At 37.6% G+C, this 14348-nt stretch overlaps 1 protein-coding gene across 8 annotated transcripts in view; it reads left to right on the top strand.

Moving 5' to 3' along the window:
• The window catches only part of CEP290 (centrosomal protein 290), a 91574-nt gene that overhangs the window by 70345 nt on the left and 6881 nt on the right, over positions 1-14348 (top strand). For 6 of the 8 annotated variants that reach the window (XM_081058295.1, XM_081058294.1, XM_081058293.1 and 3 more), the window contains 8 exons: positions 1215-1338; positions 1805-2428; positions 4306-4437; positions 5636-5722; positions 7336-7500; positions 8025-8147; positions 9130-9302; positions 12327-12468. In XM_081058295.1, coding sequence (XP_080914421.1) covers positions 1215-1338; positions 1805-2428; positions 4306-4437; positions 5636-5722; positions 7336-7500; positions 8025-8147; positions 9130-9302; positions 12327-12468 — 1570 coding nt within the window. The remainder of the gene's footprint in view (positions 1-1214; positions 1339-1804; positions 2429-4305; positions 4438-5635; positions 5723-7335; positions 7501-8024; positions 8148-9129; positions 9303-12326; positions 12469-14348) is intronic. The other 2 variants (XM_081058299.1, XM_081058298.1) reach the window with 1 other exon arrangement.

Genomic DNA, 14348 nt, shown 5'->3' with positions numbered 1-14348 from the left:
AATTTTCCTTGATGTAGGAGAAAAAAAAGCGATTGAAGAATTCTTCTTTCTTTTGATATCTATTTATAGTTACTATCTGGTCCTACTAGTGGCTCTTTCCCTCCTTTTTTTCCCTTAGTCTAAATACAGAAGGTGCCAAAAAAATGTACACACATTTTAAGAAAGGAAAAAAACCAGCATTAAAATTATGCTGATGGTAACCACTTTGAGCACCTCTTATAATTGCAGAAGTCAAACGTGACTTATATTCATCTTTTGTTATTGGTATATATTGAGTATTATAATTTTAATGCAGTTTTTTTCCTTTCTTAAAATGTGTATACATTTTTTTGGCACCCCCTGTATATATTCAGAGCAAAATTAAGCCTTTTTCTTTTCCTTTGTAGTTTTCAGAGGGATCAAAATATTATAGTTTTGAAACCTTCTAATTGGTCTTTTTTTTCTTTCTTTCTAATACTGTGAATCTGTGTGGGCTGAATTGGAAAAGGTTTTATAAAAAAAAAAGGTTTTATAAAGGAGATTGAACTGGTCTTCTCTCTCAGTGCAAGTGTAAATTTCTGAATTTTATGCATTGAATCTAGATATTAAAGAGAAGGAAATTCCAAGAAAGCAGAACCAAGAAAGCAGAGACATAGAGGCAGGAGTGACTCTTGTGTGTGTGTGGGGGGGTAAGAGTGGGTTGATTTGCCCTAGTAAAGGTAGACTCCTGGACAATTAGGTTGAATAGGTGAGGTTATACAACATTGCGGTGGGCCTTGTGGGTCACGCAGATACGTGTAGACGTGAAGTAACAGATTATTATCTGGCAACAGTAAGAGCCCTTTTAAATCCTGAAGCTTCTTGAGAAGCACATTAATGTAATGAAATTATTATGCAATGTTTTAAAAAGAGTAGATATTTTAATTCAGCTATCTTATACAATGTCATATAAATAGATGCATGTTCTTTAAAAATGTAATATGCTTCTGTAAATCCAAATGTACCTTTTAACTCATAGTTTAAAGGAGCCCTGCAATGAATCATCTGTAGAGGATCATTTTATAACATAAATAGTCATGTTCTAATTTATTTTTTGTAAAGTTTGCAAGTTCTGTAGAATTTAAAATACAGTGTTAAGAAATGCATTACACATTTTCTTTCTCTCCTGCATTTTTATATAGTAAAGGAGTGAAAAGTTGAAGCTTGAATAGTAAAGTCTGTGGTTGTTGTTGTAGAACCCATCAAGTTCTTCCTCGAGATTCTGTTATAGAAGATTTACGTTTACAGAACAGATACCTCCAAGAAAAACTACACGCTTTAGAAAAACAGTCTTCGAAGGATGCATATTCTAGGCCTTCAGTAAGTGTACATCTTTTTTCTTTTCTTCATTTCTCTGTTTTAAAGTTTAGAAGTGACATAAATGTCTACCTTTTCTGGCCAAAACCAGTAGATCCCTGTCTTTAATATTAATGCAGTAAGTTCAATTTTATGTTTACTAGGTAGTGAGGTATATTGACTTCTTTAGTCCTTCTTAAGTAATAACAGTAAACTTAAGATTCTTATGCTTTGTATAAAACTTCATTAAAAATGACTTCTAGAGATTTTAAATGTAGTTGAGTTTTGCGGTGGCAAGAACAAGATAAATATAGGAAAATATGTTATAACATTTTCATCAAACGTATATGTCTCTAGTTTTGCTTTATAAAGAATCGCTAATGTAGAATTGTTCGTAGTATCTTATTTTAAATCACTTAGTATGTATATTTCTGTTATTTTTTTCCTTTTCCTCTTTTCATGTTTCTTCTCTTTCTTCTGCTTCAAGCAGAATCTGTTATGTGACACAACTCCACTTTCTAGCCTTGCTATCAGTGTAAATAAATACAGGCATGATATTTTTCACAAAAAGAACACTTTACACAGGAACCAAAAAAAAACCATAACAGTGCTCAGAGTTAAAAATGGGAAGGGAATAGATGCCAGTGACAACTTACATTATCAGGTACCCAGAAATATTCTACAGCATTACAGTGGTGAAGAAAAACACAAAGCAGAAGATATGGTAGATCCAACTCAGTTAAATATATCTGAGGCAAGACCAAACAATCAATCAAGTCCACTTAGGCCAACTAATGGCACCTTGGTGGATTTTAACTCCAATTTTGAAAATGAACCTGACCCTGAAATTGAGAAAATGAATCAAGACTGTTATGAAAATAATAAGCAGGAACATAAAAACAAAGAAGAGAATGAGCAAGGCAAGGAGGAGCAAGGAGAGGGACATAGAGCTGAAGATGGAAGTCAGAGCACACAGAGACATCCAGAAGAATCCGCGGGGGCGGACCACGGTCACGCTGCAGTCGCTGCGGCCGCGAATCAGTGTGTGGAGGAAGCTGCCCCGGAGGACCCTGCAACAGATGAGCTGGTCCAGCGCAGAAATGACGGGTCCCAGGTTGGAGCACGTGGCAGCCCTTCACCTCTCTGTTAGCTGAGTTTTCTTCTAGAAAGTAGCATACGTATGTAGTGCAAATAGAAAAAAAATTGTGTAGGATTTGTAAAAAATACTATTAGTAAATGTCTCCTTAAACAGTAACATTGGACCACTACCAACAAAATTAGTGGGTATGCATTTCTTGATCATGTTACTACTCCATTTTACCATTGGAGCTCGCTGAAATGATTCGAGTAGGTAACGGCATAGCAAAAATAAGGCACTTTAGAGGTCTTTGTTTGCCTTAGAAATGTCTAATGGAGCATACTGTAAAATCTCACTACAATTAAAATTTCACTACAGTGAATCATGTCGATAAAAATTTGTTATGACGCTATGTGACATTCTAACATGCATAAGATGTTCCTTTGGTGGTCTTTTTGCCATGTGTTATATAATGAGAAAAGGGAGCTTACATGTATTGTTATCTATGTTGTGTTAGACTCTCTGCCTACATTTAATTTTCACAATACTTTGCCGAGTATTATTTGTATTTTACATGGGAAGCTTAGAGAGTCAGTAACTTCTCTAGTGATCAACAAACAGGATTTAAATGCAGGTCCAGTTTATGAACTTGCTATTAATATGTACATACTACCTTGGGTTGTCTTACATTACCTTACAGAATAACACATTTGTTCCCAATTGAAATCAAATAGCATATACCTTTTTTTTTTTACTTTATCCTTTCCACCTAAGATATTACAGGCACCTGAGTCTTCAAAACATCGACTAAAATTAAATATTAAGACAAAATGGATGAAAGTGACTTAATTCATATTTCATCCCCTTTTCCAGGTTTATAATGCTTCTTTTTTTTCCACTGGTACAAAGTAATTGAGAATTTGAGACTTCCCACTTTATAAAAAAAAGTAATCAAGCGCAGATTTCTCTTTCAAATAACCTATAGTTTAGAATGAGAAGTAAAAGTAAACAAATAATAACCCAAGATGGATTCACATCAAGACAAATGCAAATACACTGTTACTGAATTTCAGAGGACCGAATAATTACTTTAGCTCAAGGAATGAGGAAAAGCTTCCCGAAACAGGAAGGGATTGAGGCACTTCTTTCATTGGCTTCTGTGTGTTAGTTTGCTAGTCTACCATAACAAAGCACCACAGGTTTGATAGCTGAAACAACAGAAGTTTATTCTCACAGTTCTAGAAGCCAGACGTCCAAAATCAAGGTGTCAGCAGGGTTGATTCCCTCTTTAGTCTGTGAGAGACTAAAGGCCTTTCTCAGTGTCTTGTACATGGCCGTCTTCTCCCTGTGTCTTCACATCATCTCCTTTTGTACATGTCTGTGTCCAAACTTCGCTTTTGTATAAGAGTACCATCATTGGATTAAGACTGACCCTAAGCACCTTATTTTAACTCGGCTATCTCTGAAAAGTCCCTATCTCCAAATAAGATCATTCTGAGGTAATGGGAGTTAGGATTTCAACTTAGGAATTTGGGAGTGGAGAGGGAGGTGGGCATAATACAGTCCATAACATAACAGTCATGCTTTATTTTGGAATGAAAAAAAATCGTAAATTACTTAAGTCATTACAAGAGTAATATGGAAGCATTATATGAGTATGTGTGGATGTTGTTAAGTTATAATTGAATTCACTTCCTATATTAATTAAAATATACTGTATTATCTTTTCTCCTGCAAGCTTTGTATTCTAACTTATTTACTTGTGGTTGTTTTGTCCAGGGTTCTCCAATTTTCTCATATTTCTTTGAGGAAAAATGTTCCATTTTAGCACTGTGTTGTCTTACTCAGTATGTCTTATGCAGCTTTTATTTATTAAACCTTAAAAATATTCCTAACTTCACATTTTCCTGAAGACTTCAGAAATAGAGTCAGATCACTGGCAAAGAGAACAGGAGCTTCAGAGGGAAAACTTGAAGTTGTCATCTGAAAATATTGAACTAAAATTTCAACTTGAACAAGCAAATAAAGATTTGCCAAGATTGAAGGTAAATTTAATGTTCTTTGTTATAGTTAGGAAATCGAAAGCCAGAAAATCTTTTTCTCCTTACTTGTAATGCTTACCACATTAGTTTATGAAGAAGACAAAAACTCATATTTCTACAATTCTATGGTAGTGTTACATTTTCTACATGTGTTCATTTAACAGTTATTTGTTGAGGGCCCTCTTTGTGTCAAGCACTCTTCTAGGTAATGGGAAATAACAATGAAATAAATTCGTGCACACATAGAACTTACATTCTAGTGGGGAAGGCTGATAAACAAGTAAACAAATCGATGGAGAGTATGTCAGCTTACGTTTAATGCTAAGGGAAAAAAGCATGATTGGTGTGAAGGGTGTGTGTGTGTGTTAGGTGGGGATATGGGAATTACTATTTGAAACAGAATAATAATCGAAAGCGTTCCTTAATGAGATGATGTTTTAGCAGAGAGCTAAGGGACGGAAGGAAGTGGGTCACGGAAATACTGGAAAAGAGTTCCAGACAACAGAAGTAGCAGGTGCAAATGCCCTGAGGCAAGAGGATGGTGGTGTATTTCATTGACAAGGATTACACTTTAAGATGTTAGGATGTCTCAAAAAATAGTCTTTAAATTAAAAGTATATTAGGATACTTGTCTCTTTTAGAAATTTTACTTTGTTTTGATGTTTATAAAAAGTTCATCTGTGGTTTTCCAAATCTTATCCTGTTTATGGGAATTTTCTATTCTCTTGGTTGGCTAATTGTTTCAGTTCTGTTTTATAACCTAAAATATTATCAATCTTGTTAATTCCACTGGTAATCATATAATTAAGTAATTTCCTGCTTCTCATTCTGATTTAACACTGTTAGAACTAGTGTTAGAAGTTCAGTTGTCTGTTTCTCTGCAAAACAGACAACTGTGGGTAAGGATCTATGTATGTAATTAATGGGACAGTTAAAATCAGAGTCCTCAACTCAAATTTATATTGTATATTAAGGCAACAATGTGGAAAATATATCTTGAAAGTCATATACAAAATACTCTTTTATTTATATACTTTAATTCAACATGTCTTAGTTAAATATTCTCCTTGTTGCTGTAGAGACCCACTTGTTCGTTTGACTATCCAGTTGGAAAGATTGCTAGTTCAGATGAATTATTTATCTTTCCTTTCCAATGGCTATAGCTTTGCTAAATTGTTACATGTTTGCTTTAATCTTACAGAATCAAGTAAGAGATTTGAAGGAAATGTGTGAATTTCTTAAGAAAGGGAAAGCAGAAGTTGAGCAGAAACTAGGCCATGTCAGAGGGGTGAGTATGTAAAAATATGCCATGTTTTGAAGTGATAAGCTGGAAATGAAAAAGTTTGGATGTGTCATAACAATGGTGATATGTCTTTACTAGTGCCTACAGTTTCAGTTTTTATTATGTGCAAAACATTATTAAGCTTCTGTCTGTCTTATCATCTGTCACAGCTTACATGCATTTTATTTCACCAGGATTTCATACCATCTTTTTTTGTTACATATCCCTCCACACCTTGAAAACATTTAACTTTCAGGAATCTTTCTTCTGTTTGTTGAGCTAACTCCTATGTGCTCTTTGGTCCAATTCTAACATTTTGTAATTTTTTTTATGATGTCCATGGCAACTTCTTAGTATTTTTTTTTTAATTCTTGTATAGTGGTACCTAGGTTATCGAACGTAATCTGTTCTGGAGACTGTTCAAGTTCTGAAACATTTGAAAACCGAGGCACGGTTTCCCCATGGAAAGTAATGCAAAATGGATTAATCTGTTTCAGACCTTTAAAATCAACCCCTAAAACTGCAAAGTTATCATGAATTTTACTATCTAATGATACCATAGATCCATAAAATTTACTGTGTTCATAAATCGAAATGTTCGTCAACAGAGACGTTCGAAAACTGAGGTACTACTGTATATTTCTTCCTATGTTATTTTGTATTCCCTTTTTACATGAATAAATGTTGCTCATGAGGTCAAGGCCAAAGATTGCAGCCCGTGTCGATCTCATGTTATTAAGTGGCACAAGTGGAAGCAATCAAAATGGACAAAAACTTTTTCAGTAATATTAAATATATGATGGATTTGGTAAAAATATTGAGTACAGGAGAAAAGGACAAATATTTTGTTGACAGTCAGAAACATTCATGTTATAAATAATAATCTATTTCTTAATTTAACATTTTCTAAGGTAATTATGAAAGTACATAGTATTAAAATTATGTAAAAGTTTATATTTTTAGGGCTATTCATTGGACAGTGTGAATACTGACTAAAATGCCAATAATGTAAGCAGATTACTTGACTGTTGGAAATCTGTTTCAATTTTAAATTATAAGCAGTTAAACTTATTAATTTGTGACCCATCTCTTTTGATAACTTTACACCAGGATTTTTATTTCAGATTTTTTTTTTTCTATTTATATTGGCGAGAAACTAAATTTCTAATCAATGGTTGTTCTTAAAGTAAATCACCTCTATTATGCTGCAATTCAAATTCGATAACTCATGAGCTCTTTAAAGGCACATTTTATTCTTCTGTTTTTTCTTTTTTTTTTCTACATAAAGAAACCTCTGCAATCCTGGAATGAGCTAATGCAAAATCAAATATTTATGTTGTTTATTCATGTGAAACAGACATCGAGGCTAGAGTATTTAAGCTATTGCTTATCAGCTGCCTGACTCTAGGATTATTAAATTCTGAGTCTTGCTATTCTTGTATGTAAAGTGAGAATTGTAATTCCTATCTCATAGGGTTATTCTAATGATGAGTGAAAGCAATACAAGCTTTGGCTTCAAATGTTAGGAATCAATAATGTGAGTATAATAATGCCCGTGTTGTGTTTATATTATACTATCTCAAATATTTGATTAAATAAAAAAATATATTTTTTTGTAGTCTGGTAGAAGTGGAAAGACAATCCCAGAATTAGAAAAAACCATTGGCTTAATGAAAAAAGTAGTTGAAAAAGTCCAAAGGGAAAATGAACAGTTGAAAAAAGCATCAGGAATACTGACCAGTGAAAAAATGGCTAATATTGAGCTGGAAAATGAAAAGTTGAAGGTAATATTTTAAATGTGATCACTTTTATGGAATGTTTAACTATTATAATTTTTATTAATTTTTTAAAGAAAAATTTAAATATAATCAAAGTATATAAAATGGCTTTAATGGATGCAGTTGGTATTTTACACCTACAGAAAGAACTTATTGAAAGCTAAGAGTAGTTAGAGTAGCTCCATTTGGTCATCTTATTATTTCAAGACCAATGGTTCTTACTCTGGCAATATAAAATAATTACCTCTTATCTGTTTTCAAAAACACAGGTGCGTGAACCCCCTAAATACTGCGTGAGAGTATTTAGATTCCTCTGGGGTGCGTACTACCATAAGTATTGTGATTTTTTATTTTTCTAATGTGTAGCCAAGGTTGGAAATCTTTGCCGTAGATGACCAGTATCAGATAGAAGACTAATTCTATCAAATACGATCGCTACAATTACTTTGAATTAAGTTTTAGAAGTTTATAAGACCTTCTTTTATTTCATTGTCTTGATAATGTACATTTTTTATTATTATTATTACAAGGCTGAATTAGAAAAACTTAAAGCTCATTTTGGACGACAGCTGAGCATGCACTATGAATCCAAGACCAAAGGCACAGAGAAAATTGTTGCTGAAAATGAAAGGCTTCACAAAGAACTTAAAAAAGTATGGCTTCCATTAGTGATTATAATTATTTGTTTATGTTAATTAATACATCTTGAAAAAACTGAATGAAAACATTGATGAGCGTGTTTATTCAAAGTAGATATTAAGGGATTTAGCAATTGTATTTTTATGCCTGCCATCCTTTCACCTTTCACCTTTCAATGGGGAACATTGAAAATAAAATTAAAAATTAATAAATTAAGAAGCCATATAATGTAGAAGCTACATGGCTGGCATTCACATCTTAGCTCTGTCATTTATTAGCCATGGTAACTAGTCAAGCTACTAACCTCCCTCTAACCTCAATTTCCTCACCTAGAAAATTGGGAATAGTAAGTATATCTATTTCACAGAGCTGTTGGTATTTGCACACGTGACTTAGAAAGTGCCTGATATACAGTAAGGAGTATATGAAACTGTTTTGTTAAACAAACAGTAAGATTCCTTTCTAAGTGACAAAATATATTCCTTGCCAAGACAAATAAGAATTATTTATATGGATGATCTAGTGAATAAATTGAAATTATTATTTTTAAACTACTTGTCGGAATGTACTATGAGACCACAGTGATTCTGTGCTTTGAATGTAGATGTTTAATAGTGGAAATAATCTATGGTGCTTACACATAGTTTATGTTTATAGATAGGCGTACAGGTATTAGAGAGTCAAAATAAAACTTTTAAATGTGTGATAAACAAAGACGACAGATTAAAGTAGCCAAACAAAACTACAAATTTAAAGTAACCACTAGAATACTTGTAAATTTATGTTTTAAACCTCATTTACATAATCTGTTGTGATTACGATTGTATTGCTGTTTTAGAGTAAAGGAAACATTGGGTTTTTATTGGAATCTTAATCAGCATTTAGGACTCCAGATTATTTTTGTTTTCTAATTTATAGTGATCATTTTTAATACATTGCATCTGTGGCAACATTATTATGCTTTGTTGTAATATACTAATTATCTTTTAAAAATAGGAAACTGAAGCTGCAGAGAAATTGCGTATCGCCAAGAATAATTTAGAGATATTAAATGAGAAGATGACAGTCCAGCTAGAAGAGACTGGTAAGAGATTACAGTTGGCAGAAAGTAGAGGTCCCCAGCTTGAAGGAGCTGACAGCAAGAGCTGGAAATCAATTGTTGTTACCAGGTAGGAGGAAATAGTTTAAACTTGCACAAAGTTTAATCAGTTCTAATTCCGCTGTTTTTAACAGAATATGACAGTTCTGATTAACTTAGGTCTTTCCTAATGACCTGTTGGTTGTTTATTTTAACATGATACTCTTTTTTTTTTGTCCTAGCATTGCCAGAGACTCTTTTTCTTCCTTAAAGTGTTTAATTGGGTGGCAGGGCATGGCACAGAGCAGAGCTGGGGCTGGGTGGGCATGAGGATACTGCTGTCAGCCACCAGCCTGGACTGTTGGTGCCCAGCGTTTCCTGGGTGCTGCTCCTGTCCAGCTGCAACTCAGCTTCTTGGTTGTGTTCGTTTTCTACCTCGAGGATAAGCTGGGCACAACTGAGCTGTCTTGTCACAACCTGTGGCATACTGGGTCTGGGTTGTACTGAAATGTTGGTGTTCTATTTGGGCAACTTGTTCTTCAAATACCCCAACCAGGTGAATTCAGCAACAGCTTTAGTGTCTTACGGGCTGGCCTCTGCCTTCTAGCACTTGATTCTCTCCTACTCCGTGAACCTTTTCTACAAGTATGTGCAATCCTGCCTGTCAAATAAGCTCTGTGGCTGTGAAAGAGGTGATGGGCATTCATGAGTAAGCCCTACTATGTTCATTGCCACTATCACCACAGTGGCTCATCATGACTCTGATTAGTCAGTAAAAGGCTTTGTTGTCATTCTCATTTCCAGCCATAAGCAGCTGCTTCAAGGAATATGCAAGCTAGAGACCAATGAGATCCTGCCTCTGTGCTTTCCCGTTAGTCATCCTGTATGAAGTTGTGCTCTTTACATCTGCTGGCCCCGTTTCCAAAGGCCAACCCCTCTTTATCTTCTCATATTCTAGAGTTTATTATGTTCCTGCATCCCAATTTCCTTTTTAGTGTCTCCCTGCTGTTTAGAGTGGACTTGATGATGGGTGGGATGGCAGTCACCATTACTACGACTAGAATGGGAGCCTCAGCAAGTCCCACAGTGGGCCTGCACTTACTTGGCCCTTGTCATCCAAGTGTAACAAGAACAGGAAGATTATGCAGGTAGAGGAGAGGGCAGCGCAGGTGGCCAGGCAGTCCAGGCAAAGGATCCTGGGTTCCTGTCCTACTATCATACTGAGAAGAGGCAGAAGCCACTCTAGGCCTCTCTTAACTCTGTCAGAGGGCTAGGGTGGAGGTTAAAGGAAATAACCTGGGGAAAAGCGTAAAGGGGAGAAGGTGTCTCGTTTGTCTGCTTGGACTCTGGCAGAGGCTCTCAACCAGCGACCCTATCAGTTGATTTCTTTGTCCTTTATTTTATTCCATTATCATGTATGGACTCATAATTTTTGAGTTGCTTTGAGATGTATTTATTCAGCAGATAATTACTCAAGTACCTGCTACATGCCAGAGTCTGTGCTTTATGTTAAATGTTTTTTCTAAAACATTTGCCTTGGTTCCTTTGGAGAGCCAGGCAGCTTCCATGGCTCAGAAACACCTAATTTTCACTGTGACTTTAGGTGAATTATATTTCTTTCCTGTGAGCTCAAGTTTTTGTATCTATGGAGATGATAATCCGTCCTTCCTTTTCTAAAATGGACTGTGTAAGCCTGCAGAAAAGATTATTAATGTGAAAATAGTTTATAAAGTATATAAACCTTTGAGAGGGGTAGAGATATTTAACCATATTTGAAGATGACTTTGCCTTTTAGATTATTTATATCTGTTTACTCTGAGAACTGTACAGGTAACAGCATAGAGTAGGCCTTCAGTAAACCCTCTTGAAAAAGACATTAAGTCCTAATAGAGTCCACTTGACAGAGAGAAGGATCATTCTGACCTTGGCCTCCAGCCTTCCTATATCCACCAAAAAAATGTGCTAAGGTCTGCAGCGGGGATTATACATCTAGCTCGGTGTAAGTGCTTTAGCGATCTCTTATGGGACCCATGACACATTAGGTCTTCCTCATGCCGAAACCTTTATAGTTGCTCTATTAGTGACTCAAGAAATGAATGACACGAGTGACACCTATTCCACATCAAGCCTTATCCTACCTGCTGAGAAAGGCTGTGGTGATACAAGAGCTGTTTTAGATTTGGTGATCAGAGAAGACCTCTCTGATTGGGTGGCATTTGAGCAGAAAGTTGAATGAAATGAAGAGGTGAACTTCTGATATTTCATCAGTTTAGTCGATAGTCTTTGTTACGTTAAAACATTGCCTTCTAATCTGAGTTTCTAAGATTTATCAAAAGCTTTTGAATATATTGAGCTAATAATAATTTTCTTCCTTATACTATCTTTACCTGATTTTGTTGCCAAAGCATTCCTTCTTTTCTTTGAAAAAGTTTGAATATTATAAGCATCATCTTCCTTTAAGGTGGTTATGATGTGCTTGTAAAACCATTTGAGCTCAATGTTTTAAAATTTTCTATTGGAGTCTGAATTTTTTTTTTTTTTTTTTAACTTTTGATCATTTCTTTAATGGTTACAAATCTATTCAGATTTTTGTAACTTCCTCCCTTTCCTAACACAGACCATTTGTCTCAGCCCTGCTTTTACATATCTTTCTTCTCCCAGCAGTCCCTTGATTTTGTTTTACCTAGATACCTTCTCTTTTTTGTGTTTGTGTGTGTTTATGTGTGTATATGAAATGCTTTAATTTGTGATCTTTATATTCCTAATAGTCAATAATACAAAATTTGATATTCTGATGAATTTTACTTTCAATTTTTTTGTTTTGCAACTGAAAAGACATCCATTCTAATATTTTACAGTGGTCAAATTCATGCTCTATCCTTGTTTATAACCTTGAGAAACACCTAAATCCTTTGTTTTAATTGGCCTCTCTGTTGGTTAGGGATACTTAGTCCTTGCTGTCACCTAATGCTAAATAAATACGTAGCAAAAGATTTGACTAGAAGAGTATAATAAGATAATCTTTGTTATTTTTAGTGCAGTAATTTGAACTGACTTTTAAATCAATGAAATTATTTTCCATGTCTACATCAATTATTTTCCTTTATACTTTTAGAATGTATGAAACTAAATTGAAAGAATTGGAAACTGATATTGCCAGAAAAACACAAAGCCTAACTGATCTTAAGCAGCTTGTAAGACAAGCAACAGAGAGGGAACAAAAAGTTAAGAAATACACTGAAGACCTCGAGCAACAGGCAAGTAATGTGTTTTTTTCTTTACATGATAAAAAAAAATGAATTATATCTCAGGCCATTCCTTGGCATTGTCTTCTGTAGAAAAAAATGAACTCTTGACGAAGTTTTCCCCGGGAGGCCCACCTAAGTGAATGACACCACCATTCCACCCATCTGTTTAAGCCAAAAATCCTGGAGCATCAACTTGTCTTTTTCTCTCACACCCCACATCTTTTTCATTAGATCATGTCAGCTCAATTTTCAAAATACATCTCAAATCTGACATCTCAGCACCTCCAGCACTGCCACTTTACTCCAAGCTGTTCTCTCATACCTACTCAATTGCACTCATTTCCTAACTGGTCTCCTTGCTTCCACTCATGCCTTGTTTCACCTTCTCCCTATCTCTGACCTATTCTTACGTTACTGCCAAGTAATCCTTTCAAAGCATAAAGCAAATCATAGCAGCCCCATCCTTAGATTATTCCAGTGGTTCCCCATTACCCGGGAATAAAACCGTAAATGGTGTGGCATGTGGTTTCCTCTCTAGCTTCATCTTTCCTGTCCTCCTCATTCAGTGTTCTAGCCACAGTGTCCTTTCAGTCTTTTGAACAAACCAAACTCATTCAAACTTCAGGGACTTGTACTTGTTTCCCTTCTTTAGAATACTATTCACCCAAGTATTCTCATAACTCACTCCCTCACTTCATGTCTCTATTTAAATGGAGGCTCCTCAGACCTTCCTTAGCCCTGTACCACCTTCCATCATTCTGTCCTCTTACCCTGGGTTATTTCTCTCGATAGCCCTTCCTTTCCTCTGGTACTATTATCACATCACCTGTCACATCACATCACCACCCACACCCCACACACCCCACACACCCCACCCCACACACACCCCACACACACCCCACCCCACACACCCCACACCCCACACACCCCACACACCCCCCACCCCACACACCCCACCCCACACACCCCACACACACCCCACCCCACACACCCCACACACACCCCACCCCACACACCCCACCCCACACACCCCACACACCCCACCCCACACACCCCACACACCCCACCCCACACACCCCACACACCCCACCCCACACACCCCACCCCACACACCCCACCCCACACACCCCACCCCACACACCCCACCCCACACACACCCCACATCCCACACACACCCCACCCCACACACACCCCACCCCACACACACCCCACCCCACACACCCCACACCCCACCCCACACACCCCACACACACCCCACCCCACACACCCCACCCCACACACCCCACACACACCCCACCCCACACACCCCACCCCACACACCCCACCCCACACACCCCACCCCACACACACCCCACACACACCCCACCCCACACACCCCACCCCACACACCCCACACACACCCCACCCCACACACCCCACCCCACACACCCCACCCCACACACCCCACCCCACACACACCCCACATCCCACACACACCCCACCCCACACACCCCCCACCCCACACACCCCACCCCACACACCCCACCCCACACACCCCACACACCCCACACCCCACCCCACACACCCTACCCCACACACCCCACCCCACACACCCCACCCCACACACCCCACCCCACACACCCCACCCCACACACCCCACCCCACACACACCCCAGCCCACACAAACACCCCACCCCACACACCCCACCCCACACACCCCACCCCACACACACCCCACCCCACACACACCCCACCCCACACACCCCACACACCACACCCCACATCCCACACACACCCCACCCCACACACACCCCACATCCCACACACACCCCACCCCACACACCCCCCACCCCACACACCCCACCCCACACACCCCACACACCCCACACCCCACCCCACACACCCTACCC

Source organism: Rhinolophus hipposideros, assembly GCF_964194185.1.
Source record: "Rhinolophus hipposideros genome assembly, chromosome: 9".
NCBI lineage: Eukaryota > Metazoa > Chordata > Mammalia > Chiroptera > Rhinolophidae > Rhinolophus > Rhinolophus hipposideros.
Note: the sequence above shows the minus strand (reverse complement) of the source record. Positions and strands in the feature narration are given on the sequence as shown.